General features: G+C 34.8%; 4 protein-coding genes and 1 long non-coding RNA gene across 8 annotated transcripts; 3 read left to right on the plus strand and 2 right to left on the minus strand.

Annotated features, from left to right (window-relative positions):
- The first annotated feature begins 2619 nt into the window (after window positions 1-2619).
- LOC118753158 lies at window positions 2620-3190 on the plus strand. Its single transcript, XR_004994783.1, has 2 exons — window positions 2620-2866; window positions 2983-3190. It is a non-coding gene; the product is annotated as an uncharacterized LOC118753158 (long non-coding RNA).
- LOC118753157 (mitochondrial intermediate peptidase-like) lies at window positions 3179-5770 on the minus strand. The gene is made up of 6 exons (XM_036488021.1): window positions 5564-5770; window positions 5377-5499; window positions 4918-5324; window positions 4542-4848; window positions 3779-4480; window positions 3179-3719 (listed from the first exon to the last, which is right to left on the minus strand). Exons 1-6 carry the CDS (start codon window positions 5702-5704, stop codon window positions 3282-3284), a joined length of 2118 nt encoding a protein of 705 aa, XP_036343914.1. The 5' UTR covers window positions 5705-5770; the 3' UTR covers window positions 3179-3281.
- A 2016-nt stretch (window positions 5771-7786) lies between these two features.
- On the plus strand, window positions 7787-11116 carry LOC118753159 (activin receptor type-1-like). 2 transcript variants are annotated; one of them, XM_036488023.1, is made up of 11 exons: window positions 7787-7892; window positions 8205-8328; window positions 8456-8491; window positions 8703-8778; window positions 8843-9047; window positions 9124-9350; window positions 9410-9624; window positions 9793-10015; window positions 10078-10265; window positions 10358-10583; window positions 10649-11116. In XM_036488023.1, exons 1-11 carry the CDS (start codon window positions 7832-7834, stop codon window positions 10796-10798), a joined length of 1731 nt encoding a protein of 576 aa, XP_036343916.1. In that variant the 5' UTR covers window positions 7787-7831; the 3' UTR covers window positions 10799-11116. The 2 variants fall into 2 exon arrangements, with proteins under 2 accessions (XP_036343916.1, XP_036343917.1); XM_036488024.1 differs by lacking the exon at window positions 8456-8491.
- Window positions 11117-15748: 4632 nt separating this feature from the next.
- LOC118753160 ((Lyso)-N-acylphosphatidylethanolamine lipase-like) lies at window positions 15749-18567 on the plus strand. Of its 3 annotated transcripts, XM_036488025.1 has the most exons (3): window positions 15899-15969; window positions 16192-16616; window positions 17194-18567. In XM_036488025.1, exons 2-3 carry the CDS (start codon window positions 16530-16532, stop codon window positions 18385-18387), a joined length of 1281 nt encoding a protein of 426 aa, XP_036343918.1. In that variant the 5' UTR covers window positions 15899-15969; window positions 16192-16529; the 3' UTR covers window positions 18388-18567. The 3 variants fall into 3 exon arrangements, with proteins under 3 accessions (XP_036343919.1, XP_036343920.1, XP_036343918.1); XM_036488026.1 differs by lacking the exons at window positions 15899-15969; window positions 16192-16616 and adding an exon at window positions 15749-15862; XM_036488027.1 differs by lacking the exon at window positions 16192-16616 and having other exon boundaries at window positions 15881-15969.
- Window positions 18568-23181: 4614 nt separating this feature from the next.
- On the minus strand, window positions 23182-24523 carry LOC118753161 (lysosomal aspartic protease-like). Its single transcript, XM_036488028.1, is given in 2 exon segments — window positions 23182-24146; window positions 24148-24523. Coding segments are annotated over 2 exon segments (1158 nt in total). The 5' UTR covers window positions 24511-24523; the 3' UTR covers window positions 23182-23351.
- Window positions 24524-27183: the final 2660 nt, after the last annotated feature.

Here is a 27183-nt window from a genome sequence, read left to right on the forward strand (position 1 = left end):
GTCGAACCCGGCACCTTCTGGAAGCTACGTATCCCTGCTACCAAATGTTTAGCTTAAGCAAATAAAATACAATTATTGCTTTCAAATGATATGTTTTTCGAACGTTTTCCGGATACGAAAAATGAAGATAACTGTATGCGTTTTCGGATACGGAAAATTGAACTAAACTGCACTGTCGGCAAAATTTACCTTTTTTTTGCTGGCTGGGTAATTACTAATGAAAGAATGTAGATACAGTGCCGGACAAAAGTATTGGCACAGAGAATTTTTCGCAATATCTGAAAAGTTTTTTATTCTAATTTATTTTCGATAATTTTTTATAAATATATAGTTCGTCCTACACCAAAAAGCATAAAAACTAAATCTCTAAATTGTGTGCAAAACTCATGAAAATTCAATGAATTTGCATACTTATTTGCAACTTTCTATTCAGATTTTTTAGAAAAATTCTAAGTATGCAGTTTTATAGCTCAACTAATTATAGTATAACAAAGTGCAAGCTTGAAGGTGCTAAAAAATCGCATTGATTTTTGGCAATTTTTTTTTCAGTCAGGTTCTTCCGTACAAAGTATGTTCGACAATTAATTTTTGTATGGAGAAAAAAATGAGTAGATACTTCAAACTTGCACTTTGTTATACTAAAATTAGATGGGCTATAAAACTACATACTTAGAATTTCTCTAAAAAATCTGAATAAAAAGTTGCAAATTAGTATGCAAATTTATTGAATTTTCCTGAGTTTTGCACAAAGTTTAGAGATTTTGTTTTTATGTTTTTTGGTGAAGTACGAACTATATTTTTATTAAAAAATATTGAAAATAAATTAGAATAAAAAACTTTGCATACATTGCGAAAAATTCTCCGTGCCAATACTTTTGTCCGGCACTGTATATTCATATCGCACATGTTCTTCAGTGTAGATATTAATTCGATTTTTTTTTTATTTTATATATGTGTATTCAAAAATCGGATTTTTACCTTCCTGGAAAACCCGAGGCAGAAAGTTTGCCCTAATTTGGCCCAAAAAGGAACAGTAAATACTTCCTTGCCATATGATTAACATGAGGTCAGAAATAGTTTTTGCTTTTCAGACTTACGAATAATGTTTAGTAAGTACTCTTTTAAACAACTTATGGAAGTGTTTATACTATATATAATGCTAAGATATATAGCGTCATTAAAATTTATACATACAAGACACCCCAAATTTGCCAACACTACAGCAAAAGTTACAAGAAAAGTTTACCACTTTGCAAAATATGAAAAAAAAAGAATCGAAATGAATCATCATAATTTCTAATGTCTGAACAAACTATGCGCATATGTATGTACACACTTGCATTTTGGCTTATAATAATTATATTACCAAGTTGTATTTGAAAAATCAATTTTTTATGCAAACTAAGCTACACAATAGGCGCGACTTAAAACATTTCGAAAATGCATTGAACCATACAGAAAAATTCGGTTCCATAACTTTATTTGAAAAGCTTTTATACATTGTTAGCAATCACCAAACAGGTAGACAAAGAAAAAAAATATGCAAAAATAGACTTCAAACGATATCCTCCCACCATAAGTACACTATTTACCGATGCAGTTTATTCAGTAACTACGAATACATTTGTATACCTTTTTATTGATAAACTTTTCCGTATTCAAAACTTTGTAATTTTGATATCAATTGCTTAATCACAATGAATAATAGTAATTAAAACGACACCAATTCGCACTGCACAAAAACAATAACATATGTGAGGCAATAAAAATGAAATAACGAGAGAAATTTCATGAAAGAAACCAAAGCAACGAGTTTTTCTAGTACTGTCAATTGCTGATAAAGGTCTAGACACATTTTAGTACCGTAGCGGTCCACGGTGTCACGGTCTATCATTCTTGGTAGCGGTCGTTATAGCTGTGCCGCTTTGCCGTACGTGAAGAGTAGAGAGAAATGCATAAAGCCAAAGCATCACTATCTTGTATTTCTAAATCAGTGCGGCCGCTGTCCCTTCAATTGAAGTTTTTCCCTTCACCTGGGAAGCCTTCGTCACTTCATTTTACTGTTCACATTCCAAATAATAGATTAATCTCCAAAATAAAAAACGAGGTTTGCACGAAAAATAAATTGAATGGCTAAACCAAGGCGAATTAATATAAGGTGATAGCAGGAGTACAAAAAAAAAAAATTACATGTATTTTGTTTTTGCTTTGGCGGCATAAACTGTCGAAATTTGTAAGAGTGTGTGTATAAATTCAAACAAAATTTTTCAATTTGATATCAGAAGCCGTGCGGCGAAACACATACACAAAATCAGCTGAGCTAGTAACACCACCTTATATAAATTCGCTTTGGGCTAAAAATATCAAAATATTCGCCATAAAAAGGCATTTGCATTGTTCAACTTTGAATTCTACTTTTGGTTGAACGGCCTTTCAACTTATCGCTTTCAACAAAGTTGGTCGCCAGCCAACATTTAGCCATTCAACTTCCTTTTCGTGCAACCCTGTGTGAGTTGAACGCAAAATCGCCTCTTGCGAACACCTTTAAAGCCACAAAGTTTTATCTGGCACGGCTTTTACTTCCAATCAGGTGTTTTCTGCAGCAACCCGGCAAACGTGCTCTATTTGGTATGCCCATTAAATCTAGTTGGGGAACATAAGTACGTCAGTCTTGCAGAGAACGTAAACTTGCTTTTTGACAATTCACACGCAAATTAGCGATATGCAACCTCGTATTATTTACGTTCTCTGATTTTCACATTTTCCGAAGGTAGTTTTTTAATACTGCGACCAATAAATTTATTGACTAGAAAAATGGCTCAAAAAAGCGTTAACCCGATTAGCATTTTAAAAAGTATCTACCACAGTGAGTTCCAATGGTAATTATATGCATATTCGGTGGCTGTGCTCGCCGAAAGTGATGTAATAAGATTCGAAGGCATGGTCATGTTTTTAAAATTCATGTGTGTATGTATTTTCCAGGTCTGTGTTGAAGAGTTTAGGAATTTTCCTGATTGGAGTTCGTATGGCTAAGGAATTTGCCGGAGTGGAAATAATGCCGGCGATAGCTCAACATTAATGCTAGTTGTGTTGTTCTTGGTGTAATCCTCGGGTGAGGATGCCTATTTAATAATGTATAAATCAATAAAACAAGTTATGTCAAAAAAACCAAGCGACATATGTATGTAGATCGTAGACTTTTATTGTTAAAATTATATCTTCATGTTTTAATAAATAATACATGCTAAAGTTACTTAGATTTGAATACACCCCTACCAAAATCACAATCTAGAATCCAGTACACTGTTACTGATGTCTTGAACTCTTTCATTGTTCATATCGATTTCATTTAGTAGGCTCTGTGCAAGAATCTGTGGTGTCATATCTCGTTTCAAGAAATTAGTTACCAATTGTCTTGAAGGTACACCTCCACCGTGAGCCAGTATTTCACGACGATATTTTTCGCCCGATTCTCGATTAAATGGATTTTCCTCAAAGTATGTTTGCCATATCCATGAAGCAATAGTTTTCGATATTAAATATGCATAGTACTTTGCACCATAACCAACCAAATGAGAAAATCGCAGCTGCCAAGCCGTATTTTCTACATATGGCAAACTGTAGTACTGTGATTGTACTTTTATCAAAGTATCTGTTGTACTTTTATTTTTCTGTATCGGTCCGCTATGATACACATGGTCCAGGGCTGAATAGAACACCTTATATACAAGAAATCAAGTAGTTAAAAATTGAGGTTTAAGTAAAATCACCAAATTACCTGAATCTGAGTTTCACTGGCAGAAAACAACTTCTTCGAAGCACATAATCGTAGTAGCATGTCTTCGGAAATTGGCTCTTGTGTCTGAAAGTGGCGAGCAAATGTTCTTAACACCCGAGGATCGCTTGCGAAATATTCCATCAGCACTGAAGGGACCTCAGCAAAATCTGTACTACATCGTGTACCAGTGACATGTTGATATTCAGTACGTGCCAGCATCGAGTGCATTGCATGGCCCATTTCGTGAAACAAGTTGTCAACTCTTGAAGGTGACAGTAGGACTGGTCCTGTCCAATGCGGTTGGGACAGATTCAACATAACAACCACGATTGGCACTTGATATTTGCCATCGGGCAGCATTTTCCCACCTTGTATTGTGAAATGGCAATCCTGATTGGGTTTACCATTACGTTCGAAAAAATCACAGTAAATATAGCCAAGTAAGCCCTCAGATTCGTGCACAACCGATATTTTATAGATGTCATTATTCCAAGCTTCCCCTGGTTCCATTTCGGTATTTTTTAAAGATATTCCATACAATGAGCGCATTATATATTCAAGGCCTTCCATACATCCACCCAAACTAAAGTACGGCAAGAATTCACTGGTATTCGCATTTAAAGATTTACGTTCCATTTGTGAGGTAAAATACGGAGGATCCCATGAAGCAAGGCGAGCATCAGCTATTCCGCTATCTTGACGCTACATTAATAGAACGATATTATTTGTAAAAACATACATATATATATTTTGGTTTTAGTACCTTCATTTGTTCCATAATACGGAAATCTGCGTCTGCACGAGGGCGAAGACCATGAGACAGTTCATCCAGAAACTCTTTAACCATCTGTGGATGCTCTACAGTGCTACCATTCAGTGCTCGATGTGCATAGGTTTCGAAACCACAAGTTCGAGCTAGTTCATGGCGACATAACAATAAATCTGAGAGCAGTTGGTCTTGCTGCTGAGATGGTTGAAGGAATAGGCGATAAGCGGTTTCTCGTGCTTGAGCATTTGACGAGTTCGTATATAAACCGGAAACAAGAACGTTGTCACCCTCCGAAGGAAAACTTATCATTAACGTAAATCAAGTAACAATTAATAACTATGTAATTTGTACTAGTCGGTCAGTAACTTACTAACTACGAACTGATGATGGAACATCACTGCGTCGAACAATCGTCGGCTGTACCGCACCAGTCATGAATTTTTGTCCCAACTGCAAAATATAATCATTGAGTCGAACAACTTTTTGGCGTTCATTTTCCGGTAGATGAATGCCCGATTGTTCGAAATCAAACAAGAATAGTTTGGATACATGTTTATCTACGTCGCTGGTAGGGATAAAATCACCATTTTCTACTACATCCCGTAGCGCCATATATAAAGGTTTGTGCGTATTTAGACTTTCTACAATCCCACTTATAGTAATACATGCTTCCTCTGCGGCTTGGCTATATTTGATTTTGGGATGTGCAATTCGTATAAATTCAGCTAAATCAGCTACTTTACAAAGCGAGTCAGAGAGTTCGTCAAAAATCTCGACCTGCATTTAAATTTGTTATAGAAAAATTAAATAGTATTTATAATGGGCTTACCATTTTTCGTCGGCGATTAGTCGATATAGCTTCAGTTATTAATTCATCTGTTTTATTTGCTACATTGTCGCGCATTAGGTAAAATCCTTCAAAGGAACGCAATTCGGGTAGACAAAAGAGCCCCTAAAATTGATGGATATTTAGGCCTCTCAGCCATTTAAAGGTAGCTTTTTTTAAGATAACTTACCGACTCATCTCGCGTAAAGTTGATTTTCTTATATGGAGGAGAGTTGAATGCTGTGGCCAAAGGAGTAGACCATGTTGAGACATTTTGACGTAATTGCTTGAGCGCGGATACAACTGCTCCTTTTCTACCAGTCCTTATCATTTCCAGTGTTCCTGGCTTTTGAAGAGGTAAATGGAAAACTGCCAACCAAAGCGAATTTATACAAGGTAATATTAACAGAACAAAAACAAAAATTACAACAACAAAGTATACGTACATTGACAATCAGTACGAACAAGGCGAATTCATACAAGGCGGTGTTGTCCAATCAGCTGATTTCTTCTTCTTTCCTTCGCCTTACATGTATTTTGTTTTTGCTTTTACTGATTTGACAGCATGCCCCTGAATAGCAACAACAAAATACATGTAAACTTTGAGGCGAATTGAGATTTGAAATTTTGCACCTGATACAAAATACATGTCAAGGCGAATTTATACAAGGTGGTGTTGATGGCGAATTTAGATTTTCGCCGAGGTACGTCTTAATGTCAAAATGATTTGTTCGTTGTAAAATGAATTCGCCTTGTTTACAACAAACACATAATTTTGACATGCAGTAGTACCGCGGCGAAAATTTAATTCTCCATCAACACCACCTTGTATAAATTCGCCTTGAGTACCAAGGTGTATTTAACTTTAATGCACCTTGATCAGTACAAAACAAAATTACAACAAACACATCATTTTGACCAACGCAAGGCGAATTTATAAAAGGTGGTGTTGTAAAATCAGCTGATTTCTTCGCCTTACGGCCCTGTCACACGGTCAGTAATAATCACGATATTTGGATCGCGATCCATATTGATGGATTGGTGGATCGCGCACGAATGCTACATGCTCAATATTTACCGCGTCAGTATTTGCATAATTTTTGTGCTGAACGCTTATCACGATGCAAGAAAATATTTTTATTTTGTATGAATAATTTGCAGATAATGCATTCCACAATTATTTTAAAATTTCCCATGTTAATTAAAATTTTTTCAATTTGTTTTGAAAGCTTTTAAGCAACGAGAGCGAAAGCATAGCGAATACGTTTTCGATGTTCACATTATGAGAGTACAAGATGCATGATGCAATAATACAAGGTGGTATCAGTTGTGACAGCTCGCTTTGACACTACCTTATCTCAGTAGAATGAGAAGAAAAACGGGAAGAAATGAATCCCCATATGGGGGAAGAATATAAAATTTCACATTTTCTGCTTAACAAAATATGCTTTTTTATAGTGTATTCGTTATGAAATGAAATGAAATAAGATAAAATATCTGTTTAAGAAAACAAAGTGTGTATACTGAGAAAAAATAAAAAGCATTCAACTATATAAATGGGCAAAGAATAGTGAAAGAAGTAACACTGTTTCACGTAAGGTAGTCAATATGGCGGAATTAGAGCGAGAAGTTGCCAACTGTATTATTGCACCATGTACAAGATGTACTGACGAAACGTATGGATCACGTTTTGAAGTGCTATACAATCTAAATTCGCCATCAACACCACCTTATATAAATTCGCCTTGGGGTGGTATGTCAAATCTCAATTCGCTCCAAACTTTACATGTATTTTGTTTTTGCTTTAGATGGGCGTGCTGTCAATAATCATATTGCCAGATTTTCATGGTAATTGAAATGTAAAATTCATTACGTCGTTCAAGCATGTGTAAATATAACATAATCCCACGTCTCCACCTTCTACTAAATGTGTGTTAACATCTGTGAAATTTCTGTTTTAACTTTGTCCCGTTTACTCATGTGGGCAACTTGCTGTATTACGCTGCGTTTACTTAAGACAATTTGAGACAAGACAATTGAGAGTATCTATTAGTTGTCAAATTGTTGTGTAAAGTAGGCGTCCAGACAATTAGAAAGAACGAATTTTTTTTTCAGGCGAAACTCAGGATAAGGCAGAATGAGAGAAGTGTGAGTGCATTACAAAAATGTGTGAATGCATTGCAACTGTCTTCCTTACTTATAGAAATGTACGATGGTGTAAATCCCGCTATTTACAATGTTAATAAACAGAGCTTAGGCAAGCAATACACACTATGACCATTCATGTGTGCAAAAGCTAAAAATACTTCAATAAAAAATTACAGCCCTTTGTTACATAATTTTTTACATTCAGCTGGAATTTTTAACAATCACGTAATGCAATGCAACACTGTCCTAATTATACCTCTTCAAGCATATCTTGCTATCCATTTTGTTTTTGTGCTGCTGGGCTACAACAATGGCCGACATTGTATTTTTATTATTATTAATTTCGATATTTCCATTACAAAACTCAAAAGGTACATTAAAATTTACCACAAATATTTTTAAAATTGCTCCTACTTAAGTCGGGGAGCATTTAACGTAAATATTTAGTGGTACTACGTGTTGGAATGCAGAGCTATTTAAGTAACTGCTATGTGGTTTTGTTCCGAAGAGCTTTGCGTTGGTGCTGTTTAGCGACGAAAGTCTTTAGACCATTTGCGGTTATGTATTGCTGTAGATATACATAATCATATAGGGTTTGAACATATTCAATATATTTATCATACATGCAAAGTAGTTAAAATGCATTGAGGTTTACATAAAAAGTATTTCGATTTATGTTTCAGCGGTTGCCGAAATTAGTGGCCGCTTATTAGACGAAAATCAAGAAAATTTTGATCTGGAAATGTCACACACAAACGAAAAGGAGCATTCATCGGTACCACGCAATTCCTTACAATCTCATCCCAGGTATTTTTGCATGTACAGAGTACGGTTTATGTACATAAGTTGATATACAACCCTATACAATATCCAATATAGTTTAGTAAATAAGATTAACAAATTCGTTAAAAAATCCCCTTTCCGCTTACCAAAGGAGGCACACAAAATCTAAACGTCGTATGAAACGAAGGTAACTAATTCTAGTATGCAATGGTTAGATAATGTATTTAACCAAATTAAATCGGTGTTTTGTTTTAAAAATATTCAGTGCTATCAAATAGTTTATACAAATTTTTATTTTTAATGTTTTTTGTTAAAACTTTTTGTGTGCGCCTTTTGCTCATTTGTTCATAGCTTTATATTATAATAGGCTAAAAAACATATTTCATACATTTTTTCAGATTTAAGTGTTACGCATGCGAAGCGCCCTGCAAAAATGCCACACAGCATGCACATATGTGCCAGAATGCAATACAGGTTTGTATATATTTTAGGACAAAATTAATTTTTTCGTGATGACGAACATTTCAATTCGTATTAGTGCTGGAAGTCACGCACACGCAGTGCATATGGCGAGGAGAAAGTATCACGAGGATGTACCACGTCACCAGATCAGCTCCCCTTAATTTGTAACCAAAACACTTTAGGACCTCGTAAAAGAGCTGTGATGCATGTTAATATAGTATGTTGCTCTGGAGACTATTGTAATGACGGAGATTTTCCTGAGCTGCCTCCAATTGTAAACGGTATGTTTTATAATTTTTGCTTATTTCCATTAACTTGGTACTTGTAACAATATTTAATAAAAAAAAAATGTAATAGATGAAGTTACACGATTATCTGCCGACCTAAGCAATACATTTAAAATGACTCTGGCAGTATTAGGTCCAGTATTCGTAATTGGCTTAATGGCGGCTATGGTTTATTATTTCATGATACGTCATCATCGAAAGAGCCTAATGGCTTCGCGTATAAAAAATGATCCAGATGTGTATTTAGTGAACGACGAGTTATTGCGAGCTACCAGCGCTGGTGACAGCACACTAAGAGTAAGTTGATTTCGTTAAAAAAAAATAATACATACAATAACTTAAATATTCGGTCAAAGGAATATCTCCAACATCCAATGACCTCGGGTTCTGGCAGCGGTTTACCCTTATTAGTACAGCGAACTCTTGCGAAGCAGGTAACTTTAGTTGAATGTATTGGACGCGGAAAGTATGGTGAAGTATGGAGAGGACAATGGCATGGTGAAAATATTGCTGTAAAAATTTTCCTTACTCGAGATGAAAAGTCTTGGAAGCGAGAAACCGAAATATACAGGTAAGCTTCAAAAGCGATGTATTATCGTCGGTACTGCAAAATATCACATGTGAAATAACGCTGCTAAAATGGCAGTCGAAGATCATTTGTCATATTTATCCTTTTTGTAAGGATGACCGAAATATGTGAAACTATAATTTGCTTAATTTTGTAATGAAATATTTTTAGCACAATTTTACTACGTCATGAAAATATTCTGGGTTACATTGGCTCTGATATGACCTCTCGAAACTTCTGTACTCAGTTGTGGTTATTAACACACTATTATCCGAATGGTTCTCTTTTTGATCATCTGAATCGCAACGCTCTAAGCCATAATGATATGGTGTTAATCTGCTTGTCTATTGCTAACGGACTCGTACATTTGCATACTGAAATTCTAGGAACAGAAGTGGGTGATAATATAAAATATACATTTCTTAACTATTTGTCTAACATATTTCAATAATTTAGGGTAAACCTGCGATGGCTCATCGTGATTTAAAATCGAAAAACATACTGGTGAAATCAGATGGTACATGTGTAATAGCCGATTTCGGTTTGGCTGTAACACATTCCCATGTCACCGGCAAACTGGATTTAGGAAATAACCCCAAAGTCGGCACAAAACGGTACATGTCCCCCGAAGTTTTAGATGAGAGGTGGGTTATATACATAAATTGAAAAAAAAAAATAACTTTTCACTTATTTTATATGTGCATTTAAGTATATTCATAAATAATTTTGCTTTTAGTATTAATATGCAATGTTTTGAGGCATTGCGCCGAACTGATATCTATGCACTCGGTCTGGTACTGTGGGAAGTATGTCGCCGCACTATTTCAGGAGGCATTGCAGAGGAGTACAAAGTGCCTTTTTACGATGTTGTTCCGTCGGACCCAAGCTTCGAGGATATGCGCAAGGTTGTGTGTGTGGATAATTATCGACCTGCGTTTCCGAACCGTTGGGCTTCTGATCCGGTACATTACCAATACATTAAATACTAATTATTACAAAAAGACTAGATTTCATGATTTTGTTTTAGTTACTTGCTGGAATGTCGAAGTTAATGAAGGAATGTTGGCATCAAAATCCCAATGTACGATTACCTGCCTTGAGAATACGGAAAACTATACAAAAACTAGCTTCCGCAGACGAAAAAATACGTCTGAATTATGATGAAGTTTGTGTTTAGTGTCTAAGTAAATTTATAAGTTAAGATAAATAGATTCTAATGCTAAAATTGACAGTTTAAGGGTAAAATGGTAGTTAATTCTAAGAAGAATAATTTAAATTGAAATAGCATATTTAAGTATTACTACTATACTCAAGAATGATAAAATATTTAAACGCATATGCTATGTACGAGAAATGAATGTGCGGTTGCGAGTCTTACGGTGTGAAATAGTGATTGATGCTGTATGCAATTTAGTATATACATATATATTTAGTTTTAGTTATGAAAACCACAACTTATTGATAATACATGCATACATAACTAAGCATATAAAATTAACCTATGCATCCTTATTTCTGATGCGTGGAAAAATGTATGTATACAATAATGTATACTTATTAAATGAAAGACACGCTTAAGAAGACTAATTACTTTTTACATATAAATTTTTTATCTTTATGTGCCTTGAGAACGCGTTGCTGATGCCTTTTTTCAAACATACATAAAAATACCCTAAGCTTTAACACTTTTATTAGAATTTGTGTATTATTTATTCACTTCCCTCTGGTTTCATCTGACGCATTCGCAAATAAGTATTCAAATTAAATTAAAATAAAACCTAGTATGTTCCTTGCTTGGTCTGTAAATAAACTCGCTACGAAAAAGTATTTTAATTTGTTCAAGAAGCTTATGTTGCGTACACTCTCATTGGAACTTAAAACATAGTCGAAAATAATTGTATGACCTCACTTACCTGCATATATGTATGCAAGCATTTTGTTTGCATGCAAAATAGATCTTACATACGAAATATATCGTACGTGAGCATATAATGCGAATATGTTTTAACGATCACAAAGAATACCAGCAGTTTTGGCTAATTTAAATAAGGACTATTTTCACAACGCAAGTTAACTATTGTTCGTCAGTTACTTTCCACTGTCCCTAAAGCGTACATGATATGTATGTATATTAAAAGTAAAAGCAACACCGCCACAACCCTGAATAGATGTGTACCATCGCCTTTAAAACAAATTTAACTAACAAGTAATTGGCTAAGGTAAATATATTCATACATTAATATGTATTTAGGCAGAGCATAATACTTGGTAACTATATTTCATCGAGTTACTGATTTGCTGCAAGTCCTTTAATAGATATAATTATGTAGGTATACGTAGTATTAAGCAAAATTTATTGTACAAAATAGAGTTCATGGTCTATAATAAAAGAAAGTTTTAGTAGAAAAAGATTTTGTTGCAAAAATTTCATTATTTAGTAATATCTATGGCTTTCCGTTAGCTTACACCAAATCATTTTAGATTTAAGCTGTAAATCTCGTTTGGATTTTTTTCTAATATTTGTGGAGTTTTGTTGTGATAACAATAAAATCTAGTCCTCGAAGTGAGTTCATTCTTCGACCTCGACCTAAAATGTATTTAAAAAAGAACCATCAAATTGAAAATTGAAAACAAATTGGGCCGTATCAAGGCGAATTTATATAAGGCGGTGTTAATAGCTCAGCTGATTTTGTGTAATTCGCCTTGGGCCGTATGAATAAAAATAAGCAATTGCTTTTTCTTAAAACTTCAGATTTTTTTTATTTATTTATTTATTTATTTATTTATTTATTTATTCAATTCAAATTTATTCAAACAAAATTGAAGTAAAAGGTATGAAATTTTAAGAAAAGGCAATTGCTTAGTTTTTATCATGATAAAAACATAGTAAGGTAAAACCATTCTCTCAATTGTCGGCCATGGTTTTTTTTTTTTTGAAGTTTGCCAACATTTTAAAATCATATAAAATCGAGAGTAAAAAAAAGGGAATTGTTCAAAGCTGTTGTTGTTTGAGATTGAAAATGAGAATGTGTGTGTGAGCTTGTGTTTAAAATTTTAAAATTAAAATGCTTGCAAACGGCAAGAATATGAAAAATTCCCCTCAGCGGTTCTACCTTCTTATTTTTTTATCATGGTTTTTATTCATACCGCCCATTGTATGGATTTTGAGTCGTTTTGTTTATATCTCTTGACATCATGGTACAATAGCATTAACGAAAGACACAAGATCACGCGGGAAGGAAAGAAAGAAACAAGTTATTTTCTAGCTGCCGAAATCTCGACGCCATCTTTGTTGTAAGAAGTAAACAACGAAGAGAACGGAGAAAACCGCGAAATTGTTGAACGCATGAATAATCATTTTTATTATGCAAATTCTTCTATAAATCCTGCCGTTGTGTTAAATTCTTATTTATCTTATGTGTACACACGTTGTCACAGGCGAAAATGAAGAAAATTGCAGTAAAAAGCAACCACCAAATTGCAAACAACGAAGAAATGTAAACAAACGGCTCATGTCAAAATCGTTAAACTTTTTTCCTAAATGCGATTCTAACGGGCTCCTCTCCTGCCCGCGTGATCTTGTATCATGTAAATCGGGTATTACTGCTAGGGAAAAGGGATATTTCCATACCCCATATACCATATATGTATGTATACGTATCTTCTTGCACAGAACTTATTTAATTTGCAAAAGGCGGAAAAAACATTTGCCTGTAAATAAATTCAAAATTTGTATGGCTCACTTCATTTCAAACGTTTTTTTCTTTTTTTTTTTTAATTATAAAAAAATTTAGCAAAAAAAAGCTGTGTGGGCGAATGAGCTGGCAGGCATTGGAATCTCTATAACTAAACAAACCTCGTTTTTTTTTAATAAAGATTTAAATATATTCGGAAATTTAGTTTTCTTTGATAAATACACAAAATTCACGTTTTTTAATAAAAAAAAAATACGATTGAGTTGCCAGTTTATAGAAACACAAGCGTTAATTATGTAGTTAACTATTGATATTATTCTTAATTAAGCATTGATACTATACTTAATCTACATTTTGTTCATAAATAACACATTTATACAAATTTTATTCTCGAGAAGACCTTTTTCTAATCATCAAGCGAAATTCCCCACAGTAAGGGTTGCCATGCGCGAAAAACGAAAAAGCTACACACAACCCAAAAGTACTCCTCGAGGACCAATTGGTGAAAACTGCGAAAAGGTTTATTACTGTATATACTGTGTTTTACATTTAAAAGCGAAGGTACACAACACGCGTTCGCCGGCAAATGCGTCACGCCGTCAATGTCAAATAAAATTGAATACGTGCGTTTGTATGACAGCTGTTACAGACGACGCCGTTACGAATGCGTTAACGCAGTTGCCATCGTAAGTCGATGTTCAGACACGAAAACTTTTGTTACAGAAACTCGAAACTTGTTGGGGAGAGAGCGACGAGGAAAGGGGACGGGTACCGAGTCGCCCGTACTCGGGAAACACGCTTTGTGCTCTCGTTCGTCTGAGTAATTCAAGTTGGCGATTCACAGCTGACAACAACAATTGCGTACAAAAGATAGACTGTTCCAACAGCAGTCCGGTTTACAGGATTTAGTCAGAACTTACAGGAAGTCGTTCCTATTGACATAAAACCTGTAAGTGGGAACACTTTTGAGAGAGTAACTGAGCAACTGTTCCTAGTCAGAAGTTACAGGATTTAGTCCGGTGTTTTTTTTCCTGTAAGTTCATGAAAAGTGTCAAACGATCGGCTGATTTGCATATGAAAGGGGCTGAACAACTTTTGCAGAAAACAACTTTCTGCGTAGGCGGCCTTCGGTCGCGCTTAGGGATTATAACCCTCACTAAGTAGAATTCTCCTTTCTGGGCTGAACACCTTTTGCAGAGATATCTCGTGGATATTTTTTTTTGTCAGCTCAGCTCGCAAGTTGCAAAAAATACCATAGTTCCAACCGACATTATTAATAAATTAGATATAGTTTAATTTTATTTTTCTAATAAAGCGTGAACTGTTGTCTACAAGTCTGTGCAAAACGTTTTTGATTCGCGTCACGCGTTTGGACACAGCAAACCAAAATCTTTGTACAAATTCATAAAGAGCATGAACGAAAGACACAAGATCACGCCTTAAGGAAAGAAAGAAAAAAGTTATATTCTAGCTGTTGAAGTCTCGACGCCATCTTTAGTTGTGTTTTCGTATTCCCCAGCAAAAAATATCCAGTAACTTGCCAGTAACCAAATTTCGGAGAGTAAGCCAATAATTACTCCCAATGAGTGAAATATACAAGAAAGTACGAAAACGCAAAACCAGCAAGAAGTTGCTAGTTTTATGAACAGCTGATTAATTTGTTATTTTTCGATGCAATTTTCTTAGAAAATTAGTGTTTTCCCTCTTATTATATATTTAAATAGGTTTATTTTGTCAATTCCAACTCTAAAAGCACCAAAAACCATTATCTTCCTAATGCGATTTACAATAAGCATCATGCCATCAGCTGTTTTTCTTACTAGCAAATAGTTGCTAGTAAAAATTTATCCAGTAAAAATCCAGTAAAACTTTCAAGTTCAACTGTCATTTTTGCTCTCTCAATTTCCCCTCTTTTGCTAGTTTCTTGCAAGTTTTTGCGTACGAAAACGACATCCAGTAAAAAACCAGTAAAATGAGTACTGGATTTACTGGATAGTGCGTACGCGAACAGGGCTTTTGTTGTAAGAAGTAAACAACGAAGAGAACAAAAAAAACCGCGTAATTGTTGAACGCATGAATAATCATTTTTATTATGCAAATTCTTCTATAAATCATGCCGTTGTGTTAAATTATTCTTTACCTTATGTGTGCACACGTTGTCACAAGCGAAAATTAAAAAAGCCACCACCAAATTGTAAACAACGAACAAATGTAAATAAACGGCTAATGTCAAAGTGGCCCAACTTTTTTCCTAAATGCGATTATAACGGGCAACTAAGAAGAAGACGTGATCTTGTATGTTTGGTTCATGATAAAGAGTACCCCAAAATGGAAATAACTCAATCGATATCGATATTGTTCAGCCCGATATATCGCCATATCGATTTTACATGCAATGAATTAAATCGATTCATGCTATCGATACTTTCTTAAATATCGAACATCCCTACCTTGTCGAATTCTATGCAAACGAATAATTGGAAATGGCGGAATGGCAAAGAATTATTAGAAAGAAAACAGAGAAACAAAAACACAAGGCGTAAAGGGTATGTACATGCATACAAATATATAAGTACATGTAATTTCCCACTACAAAACGCACTACTGGTCAAGCGTCCGAGCATTTTACAAGAAAACTCCAATAATTTTACTGGTGAATAGTTTAAAAAGTTTATCATCGATATAATCATTCCTTAAGCGCAATTACTTACATAATAAAAACCGAAAAAGGCTCATTCAATTTCTAATGAGCACAAATCAAGACTATTACCGATAACGTGATTGCTCGTTGTGTAAACTACATACTTTTGATCCATTAAAATTAACAAGATCAAAGTCATTACTAATACATACATATTTTACTTGCGCGAACAAGTATTAATTTTCAGATCGCAAATAAGCGAAGTTACCTATTTATAAATCCATCGAAAGTTCTTAATTCCTAACCCAACATATGTATATACTTTTGCATACATAATTCTGGGACAACAATCAAAATTCTAAGTATTTATTGGTGTGTATAATCAAGAAGTAGTTGTAATTTCTATAGTAAATTCGTTCAAATTAAGACCGACTATTCCAGTGATTATTTTGCTTTTAAGAAAAATCAAAAAACAGGAAACAGGTAAAATACATACATAAATATTTTGTATCAGCTGCAATTGGTTTAGAAATTTATTAAAAAAAGGAGAATAGAAAAAGGAACGATTAAAAATGACATTGGCTACGGCTAGTTTGGATCAGCCGCAATCACAGCGGGACAACCATAATTCCTTGGGCCGAAACACAATGGACATAGAGGTGAGTAGGGAATTGATAGGCAAGTGGAAGACTTGCTAATTTTAATTAGGGAGAATGATTCAGAGAGAATCTAAAAACTGAGGGCATAGTACAAAGCACAATTAATCATGATTAGTGAGTTCGTAGCTTACCAGTGAATAAATATGCGTATTTGTATTGTGTGGAGAAGTTGTGTAAGTGAGGAAAATGTAATGTTAAAGGAAATAAAAATATGTATTATGCAAATTCGAGTACATATGGAAATTAACTTTAATATAATATCGCTTTGCGAAATACATAGTATGTACATTAATATATGTACATATGTATATACGTATGTAAGGTGGGATGTAATTCTTTAGAGTAAGCATTACAAGAATTATATAGTGGGAACTTAAAACGTTTGTTATGCTATTGTTTGCGGAAACTTTTATTTGGTCTATTTAATAGAAAAAGCCCTTATTCTTATTTCCATTGCTCTGCTAATGATTTTAGTTTATTAAGTAGTAATTATTGCTTCTAACTTGACAGCACTTTGGCTCTTTATTTGTTTTTCGTAGCAATCAGTTGTTTTAAATTTTAAATTATTCACTTTCAGGAATGCAAGGAGAGACAATTTTGGCTTTGGAAATGGTTGTTTAACTGGACTGCCAGTTCTCCCAACATGTTACGCGCAGTCGAAAAAAAGATTTTATCCTTCCTAAAAACGCCGTACCGCGGTTTCTTTGTTGATATTGGACCGGCAATCGGCGAAGCGGATAAAGTATGGACAATCAGCCTGAATACAGACTCAAAAGAAGTGCCTTTAGTTATGCTACATGGCTTAGGTGCTGGTGTGGCTATGTGGGTCATGAATTTGGATGCACTAGCTAAAGATCGTCCAGTATATGCTATGGATGTATTGGGTTTTGGCCGCAGTTCGAGGCCTACTTTCTCGAACGATGCACTTATTTGTGAGAAGCAATTTGTTAAGTCTGTAGAAGAATGGCGACGCGAAATGAATATTAATAATATGGTATTATTAGGCCATTCAATGGGCGGTTTTATAGCATCTAGTTATGCGCTGTCATATCCGGAAAGAGTCAACCATCTCATATTAGCCGATCCGTGGGGTTTTCCAGAAAAACCTGCCGATGTAAACAACACCCGCCAAATACCACTCTGGGTTCGTGCTATAGCATATGCGCTAACACCTCTTAATCCACTATGGGCATTACGTGCCGCCGGACCTCTTGGTCAATGGGTCGTGGAAAAGACCCGACCGGATATAACTCGTAAATTCGCAGCGGCTGTTGAAGAAGATAACAATCTATTGCCGCAATACATTCATCAATGCAATGCACAAACACCATCCGGTGAATCGGCTTTCCATGCAATGATGTCATCATTTGGTTGGGCAAAACATCCAATGATACATCGTATTAAGGATGTACGTGCAGATATTCCTATAACTTTCATATATGGCTCACGATCATGGATTGATTCGTCATCAGGGGAAAAGATTAAAGCTCAACGCCAAGATTCGCTTGTGGATATTAAAATTGTAACGGGTGCGGGTCATCATGTATATGCTGACAAACCGGAGGTTTTCAATCGATATGTTAACGAGGCTTGTGAATTATATAAATCATATTGCAAAGAAGCCGCTATTCGAGAGACCACAGAATCGGATGATGAAATTAGTAATGGGGCATTAAACGCTAAAGTGCAAAAACAGGATCAGACTTCAGAAAACACATTGCCAGAGGGACAACAAACAGATAATGTGGTGACAAATATCAAAGCACAATAACACTGTAATGTTAATAGTCAATGAACACACACTTTATACCTGCAGTCAGTTTAAATTTTTCAACCTATCTGTATTAGCCAATAAATAGCACATAGTATTAGCCCAAATATTTTAACAAAATGTAAACTTATTGCTGTCATTACTAATCTTTTGACTAAAAATAAAAAAGAACACAAATAATTAAGTGTTTTTATAATAAATACATAAATTTGAGGACTGTTCCGAAATGCATTAAGCCAAAGCAGCAGGCTCTTTTATTTCTAAACTATAATTGATGGAAATGTCTTATTTACGCAACTAAGTTCCAATTCGGCATTTAACCGTAGGTGCGCATATTGGACATTTCCGTCAATTATAGTGTAGAAATAAGAGACTGATGCTTCGGCTTCATGCATTTCTGAACGCTCCCATGTACCCTATGCCGCTATAAATTTATAAATTATGAAATTCAGTAATTCTCCCTCACATTTTCACAAATCAAAGCTCCGATGAATAGGCAAAATTTCAAATTAATTACTTATCTATTGTACCCGCTGATAAAGGTTTGTTATCGTGGGCATATGCACATATATATTTGTATAAATTGTACGTAAGTGCACTTATCCACAAATTGCTAGCTGCATATGGGCAATTTGTAACCATGCAGATATGCTCCGCGGTGCCTTGAAAGTATTTTTCGGTTGTTTTCAAAGCAAATACATATGCATATAGTACATATCATGATCCGAAAGGTATAAAACTCGATAAAAACGGGTCTAAAGTTAACAGTTTCCATACTCTCCCATGGTTGAAATCAAAACACATTTTCATTTAATTTAACCGTTCTTCAAAAGTATATTAATCTAAACCTAGAGTGCTTGCGCTATAGGCAAACAATTTGTATTATTTTATAAAATTATACATTTGCAAAAATTGTTTGTTGCCTTAAACTGTCAAACTTAAGTTTTATTGTGTGATTATACCTACAATAATTTCAAATTACATAACTCTTAATTGCAAAAAAACACTAGACTAAAGTGGAGACTCTTGGGGAAAACTATTTTCGAGCTCATCATCATATGGAGAAAGAAGGGTATGTTGTTTTTACATCAAAATACTGCTTCAATTTATGCCGGTAGGTACATTTATGCACATATCGTTACCTTTATATAGAAATGCCCTATTTCACATAGTCGCTGAAATACAAAAAGCATTAACTAACTAAAAACCTAAAATTCACGTTTTGATTGATTGTGGCAGGGACATAACAGTTATAAGTTTTATCAGAAAATCGCTTTTTTTATTGCTCTATTATAGTTATTACCAGGTAGAACTGTTCTCTCATTTTGTCGGCCATGATTTTTTTTTTTGAAGTTTGCCAGCATTTTAAAGTCATATAAAATTGAAAATAAAAAATTAAAATTGTTCGAAATTGTTGTTGTTTGAGATTCAAAATGAAAATGTGTGTGTGAGTTTGTGAGTAAATTTAAAAATAAAATGTTTGGAAATGTCAAGGTAACTCTCAGCGGTTCTACCTTACTATAGGTGCGTTCGACAAGTCAAAAATTTGTAATAGTTTTCCAAATTTTTACTGGATGGCGTTCGATAACGACAAAAAATTATCCAACACACAAAAATTGAGAGAGCAAGCGTTCACTTTATGATAGCGCCAACTGACTTTATGATAGCGCCAACTTGTTTTTACTTCTAGAAATGTTCCTGGCGAACACTGAACGTTCATTTTCATTTTTTCTCTATGGAGGCAACATGAATTTCAGTTTGTTTACAAATAAAACATAAACAAAGTCAGCTGGTGTGTCTTCTTCTTCCGGTTTTTGCAAGTAATGACTAATTTCCTGTTCGTTTACTTTTTTGCTTTTTCATCTCTTTGGGACAGAATTTTCGCTCTCTTGATTTTGATTGTTGGCTGGTGTTCGCTAATTTTGTTATCGAACGCAACTTATATTTTTATCATGGTTATTACCCAACGATTATTTTGACGCAGTCTGATAAGTTATTTCACTCTTCATTTATTGGTTGGGTTCGACAGCACAAAAATTTGTGATAGCTTTTCCAAATTTTTACTGAGTGGCGTTCTATAACGACAAACGTTGTCTAAATTCTCAAGTAACATAAAATCCACAAAAGAATACACTGCTTGTAATACCATCAATACGCCATGTATTAATTTTAACAACACACAAAAGTAGAGCTTTCGGACGAGCGTTTGTTTGGTTTTTCAACACCATTTATAATTTTCTTTTAATAAAATCCCGATTTGTCAAATGCTTAAATTTATTTATCTAATAATAATGCAGCACACAACCCTGAAATCTAAGAAAGTCTGAGGGAGGCCATTAAATAGCAGCACACAACCCCGTGCCTTCCTCAGGAGTGAATATAACTACAACAACGACTACTATATACTGTGCTCATGGGCTACTGAAATTTTGTTCACCTCAAACTTGTCAAAAATTTACTTGCCGCGAACTTTGTTACCGATTCACACACGCTCTTAATCTGAAATGTATGAAACCCAACTGTGATCAAAATTGCGCAGAACCCCTTTCGGTTTATGCAGTTATTGGCAGCACTTCAAAGAGTAGCTCAAATCTGTTTTTGCAGGGGTTCTGCTTACAAAAATCCAATAAAGGTAACGACCAACCTAATGAATATACATACATACTTATTTATGTACCCAGTAGAAATCGGTTGTATGCATTCTTGAAGGATGCTTGCTATATGAGTGAATTAGTGTGAACAACTCAAGCGTAGTCATGAATTTCCACGAATAAATTTAAATTCTAGCGAATTGCAAGCGAATGTACGTTGTCGTTGTTTTAAGTACATTTCTTGATAAATTTGAAGTGGAATTTTTGTAATATTTTCAGTCTTGTACAAAAATTTTAGTGAACGGACGTGTTGTGCGATACTATTTTCAGCACAAACGGGCTTTTACAAGATGTGCATTTGCATATGTAAGTGCTACTTGTTTGTATGTCCCCGTATATTAAAATGTAACAGAAAAGTACCATTTACATGTGGGGATCTTGTAAGAATGCTTTAATACTGTTCCTTTAATGCATTTTTGCATGTTTGAAACATTAATACAGCCATATGCATACAGCAGTAGTACAAGTTAAATGGAAATGAAGGTTCATTTATACTGGCATGTATACACAGCAGCAAGCTCATGCCACCAACAGCGATGTTGTATGCTTGAGATTTCTACTGGGTACATACATGCATACACATCGTCGTTTAAAGTACAAAACCGCCTATCAACATAATGCAAAACCACGTAAGTGAGGTTGCACCAATTGTTTTCTAGAGAGTAAAAACACTAAAAATGGTTCTCTTTTTTATAAAACAATCGCATTTCCGGCTGGTATATTTCAGGACGAATGGATTAGGATTTCGCCAACAGCTTGTATGAGCAAATCCAATTTTCGGCAGCAAATGTCAGTTACGCGGGTTGTACTTTAAACGACGATATACATATATGTACCTACTATATAATTTATTGAATATGCTGACCCGCTGGTTCAAAATATTATCAGTATTGACTTTCGCCAGCATGTTGCTTTTAAGAAGCCCCATAAAAGTGTTGAAACACAAACCAGTTCATATTCATATATGTATGTGTACGAGTATTTATTGGACATATGTATGTGCTCTAGGGATGTTTCGAATGTCATATTTTTCACATTCGCGAATACAAATTCTCGGAATGCGAAATGTCTGCATTAAAAGATTTCCTTTAGAAATGTTCTCCATTTTTAATTTTTAAAATACATGATAAGTCGAGAAATATAACAATTAATTTCAAAACTTGGTAAAAATCTTCTTATATCATGATTTTTGCACTGAACTTTTTCTAGTGAAAGATAAAATTTTATTTTTGTCTCATTACTTAAAAAAAACTACAAAAAGTAACAAATAGCGGCGGCCAATGTTGTTGTTTTTTCCCCTTTTGTTTGAGAATTGAAAGGCTTTAAGCTGCATTTACAAAAGCCACTTGTGGACATTCTATTAGAGGCACCAATCAGTTAATGTTGAAAATCATGTTGAGTTTATTCTGTTATTCTGAGTTAAAATTCCGTTTATTCAAACAATCCATAAAGTATCCGGACTCCTTTTTGTTTAAATGGCTAGAACACACAATATTAAAACTATCATAAACGCAAATACTTTGAAACATTGCCTCTCAGCATAATGACGAAAAGTATCGTAAGCGCCATTATACCTTTGAATAGTACGAATTATATGAAAAAAATTAACAGTCCTATCTAAAAGCCAGCTGTTTATAATACTGTTGTCCATCTAAACCTAAATAAAATATTACACCGTTTAAGAATGAAATAAAAATACCTCGTGTAAAATTTGCCTTTTGTCGCTTACGATAAAATCGAAAATAAGGCTCGATATGTATGTGCGTTACGCTGCGATTGTGTAGTGGTCGTTAAGTGCCCAAGTACACATTCGCATTCGCAAAATTTTCGTTTCATTTGATGCGAATGCGAATGTGTAAAATGGTGCGAATCATTCGCATAACGAATTCGAATGCAAATATTGGCAATATCCCTGACGTGCACACATACCATAAAATAAAGGGGATTGCATAAAAAAATGCAAACGAGTCATTAACATACATAAGTAAAATGGATCTTCCTTGCGTAAGTCAATTGTAAACAAAGTACTTTTACATTAGTACATTCTTATCGGCCTACATACATATATGTATAAAGAAAAATATTAGTATTTAGATGGACATTTCACACATTTCACAAGTGAAACGAATTTATACGAGGTTATATTTATCAATTTTATTTATTTAAAGCCTGAAAATACATTTGATGCACACAAAATCGCCACATGTTGTTGCATGGAAATTTACTCGCCATAGATAGTAGCTCTATTCAATTTCTGTCTTCATATCATTCTCCCTCCAATCAGACTTATTCTATTTTTATAACTACTTAAATTCATTTTGCCGTGGCAAAACCGACGCGATCATTACCCATGTCGAATTCAGTATAGTATTTACCAATGAATACATCTCCTAGAATCCATAGTGGACCATTTGGTGGTGGTATATCCATGCCCATAAAACCGGATAAGCAAATAGTTTTGCCCATTTGCGCGATACGCAATATATAATCTTTGCCTTCTAGCTCGAACGTTTTTCCGGCCAATACAAATTTAATTACTGGAAGTTTAGGTATCATATCACACGAAACCATATACTGTCCACCCATTATAGGTGTTCCTCCTATAGCTTGATTAATAGCAGTGGTTTCCTGTGTGGGCCCAGCAATTAATGAGGTACCTGTATCGGCGATAACTTGGCATCCTCCTTTGCAAAGCTGCAAATCGCCAATTGAAGCGGAGTCCATCTTAATTTGCCAATATGCTTTGCGGGTTACAGGAAGATAGGTAAAGTCTCCGACATAATGCTCTGGATCTGACCCACCAAATATGATTTCACCTCCTTCAGGTGCAGCAGGATTACGGTTAAGATAAAAGGAAAATATTGGTGCCGAGATAAGACCCTGTTCATACATGCTGTAGAATGGGGGTTTAACTCCATCCACAGATATCGAATTGTAAGCCAAGCCAAGAATACCATCGAATTTCGCTGCAACAAATACTAGTCCGGGTTCGCTCATAGCTTCGGCAAAAATTTGGTTTTTAATATTCAGTCCACCGATATTTACAGTGTCAGATGATAAATATCCAGACAAGCTACCAGAACCGTAGTGTATGGCAAATTCGGTGCCATTTTTTTTCGTATGTTTTAGATTTTGTAGCATCGTACTTGTTGTGCATTAAGCAGGCGATGTTCGTTAAATGGCATTTCTTCGATGGTACCCAGAGGTTTGAGGAACCTGTATCAAAAACTACTTTGAAGCTCTGCGGGGGAGTTCCAATAGATATTGGGCCATAGTATTGCGCATCTAGGTAATTGGAAAGCGGTTCAGGAGCTACACCACCATTTGCATATTTAATACGTAATTGATGCAACTCCGTGCCGACATCTGAAAAATGGTGCCTGGCTGTTTTGAAACGCTTGAGTGGGACCCGAAGCAGCTCAGAATTACAGCCGCAAACAACGGCAGCTACAATCAACAGTATTTTAAACATCTTTAACGTTTACCTAAAATTTTACGCAATTAAACAATCATACATAAAATTTTAATTGAAATATAAGAATGTGATTTGATTATACATTTTTTAGTTTACTAACCGCAGACAATTTCCACTTGTTTGCAAGTTTCCTTTAAGTGAAGTGAATAATACGTTGCTTTTAATATAACTAAATGGAAAAAATTACTGGAAATTGCAAATCTTCTGAAAAACTGATAATGACGAAGCATCAGTGCACAAAGGCGATGTAAAAACAACAAAAGTAGTGATGTTTTCTTTTTCGGTACCCGATACATTACATTACACCTTCGTCATTATATGCATTTCAAGACTTATCCCAACAGAGAAATATTATTTTATCAGTTATAACCTTAGTCGATCCAAGGTTCAATAAAAATGCTTTGACCTTATAACCTTAGTCGATCCAAGGTTCAAGAAAAATGCTTTGACGGATGAAGAAGCCTTTCAGGTGGGTGGTTTTGTAAACAGTTAACGACAAGTTTCGGATCAATTTCGCACTTGTTGGCGTAAACATATTTCATATCATACGTCAACAAAACCGATACCGATTCGAAAATTGTCGCTAACGGGTTAGAGAATCTGCTCCAGGCATACAAAAATGATATCGTCCGATTCAACTGGAACAAAAGTGCTTCAAACAAGTAAGAGTTTCTCTGCATTATGCGAATAGACATATATACATCCTTATTTTGAATCAGTATTAAAAGCTCTATTGGCTCCTACATTCGGGTTTTGATAGGCGAGTCTCCCTGAACCGTTTTTTCCATATTTTTTGCCTATGTGCGTTTTTATTCGAAACCTAAATGTTTCGGTACCGAGTATCGAGAGTACTGGATACTTTTTAAATCGGTACCGAATTTCGATCTTTACTTAAAAGTATTGACTCAGCACATCACTACAGAAAAGATTTTGTAGTCGCGTAATAAAGTGGTGTCATATGTGGCAATGCAATATATTTCGAAAGGATGTCAAATTGAGAAATTTCTGAAAGCACTTACAGTCACACCTTACAATAAAAGCGAGGTTTACACTATCCAACATGTGCGACAACATAAGCTCTGATCCAATACTTTTCGTGAAAAATCCTGTAAAACTGTCAAATAGCAAAATTACTCTCTGAAGTGAGAGTAAAAAGTGAGTAACAACAAAAAGTACGGGAACAAAAAACCATTTTTTCTGTAAAAACGTCAACCAGTGATTGCCTGACACTTTTCATGATTTTACCAGAAGAAAAAGTTCGGGTAAAATCTTCCAACTTCATTCTCTACACAACTCTCCAAAAGTCGCTCTCATTTACAGGATTTTGGAGGATTGTTGAGTACGGGAACATTTTTCCTGCAACTTCGTGTAAAATCCTGTAAGTTCATGGAGTACTGGATCAGAGCTATAGTGTTATGGCTACCGATATTTGATCGTGTAAACGCTTAAACAACCGCTCCACACACCCTGGCGGATTTTACCATAAACATGAAAAAAGAATAGTTTCATCAAAATTTTAAGCTTTTTAATTCGAAATTATATAAACATTTTGTGTATGCAGTTTTATAGCATTTAAATTTTAGTATAATTCAGTGCAAGCTTGTAGTTGCTAATAGCCTATTTCCACCAAAGGCTTAACTGCAGTTAAGAGCTCAGAGAAGTTCAAATTATTCCAACATGGAGTCATCGGCAAGATTTTTTCCTTAAGTTTTGCTTTTTTCCTTTCGTTTTCTTCTGCCTAATAGGTGGAATTACCCCCTTCGAGTTGTTATCTTCGTTTTCAAACGGCATAAACTGCAGTTAAGGCTTGGTGGAAATCAATTATAGTTTACTGCCCATCTCCACAGGATAAAGTTTATATCTTGATACATATGTTAGAATATAAATATCTAATTGAGACCGCCCATTGCTCGCAGAGATTACATTTGCTTTAATGAGAAAAAGTGGTAACATTGCTTTTTCGCGTATACAGTGCCTAGCTGCGTTTCAGTGATCGCCGATCGAGATTTCATTTATTATTTTAGATTATTTGGATAAAGAAAAGTTACGCAAATTCAACATCGATGTGATGCTGATAGAAATCTGGATCGATTTCGCGGAAATGTACATTTGCTAAATACGATAGCATGAACGCTCTTCGAAAACACATGTTCGAAAGTGCTAAATGTTGCATTTTAAATGCAGCTTAAACACTCTGCATTATAGCGAATTTACATGAGGCGATATTTCAGGTGATTTTTAGTTGCCTTTCAACTAATCGCTTTCAATGAAGTTGGTCGGCTGCCTGCTTTCGTTCAACTTTTGGTTCAACTAATCGCCTGTGAAAGTTGAATCATGTAAATTCCCTATTAACAACTTCACAGGCAAGAAATAAATAACCAAAATGGGTTAAAAGAGCAAAACGGCAACATCGCCGAGAACTTTGGTTTGGTTCGAACTTACATATAGATGTCGCTTTCATCAGTTTTAAATATTGGTACTACTGCTTGATAAATCAATCTTCGACAAATGGCGCTGCGGAATCGTTCATTTCCTTTTGGATTTGCTTCCAGTCAACATGTGCCTTGGATTCTCCGTGAGCGGGTTTTATAATTTTAAGAAAATCTTAAGCAAAAAAGGTGACTTCTTAAAAGAAATATTTTGTAATTTGAATTTTTATGATGTTTATGT

The sequence above is a fragment of the Rhagoletis pomonella genome, unplaced genomic scaffold (genome assembly GCF_013731165.1).
Source record: "Rhagoletis pomonella isolate Grant_MI unplaced genomic scaffold, Rhpom_1.0 Rhpom_scaffold_02143, whole genome shotgun sequence".
NCBI classification, from domain to species: Eukaryota; Metazoa; Arthropoda; class Insecta; order Diptera; family Tephritidae; genus Rhagoletis; species Rhagoletis pomonella.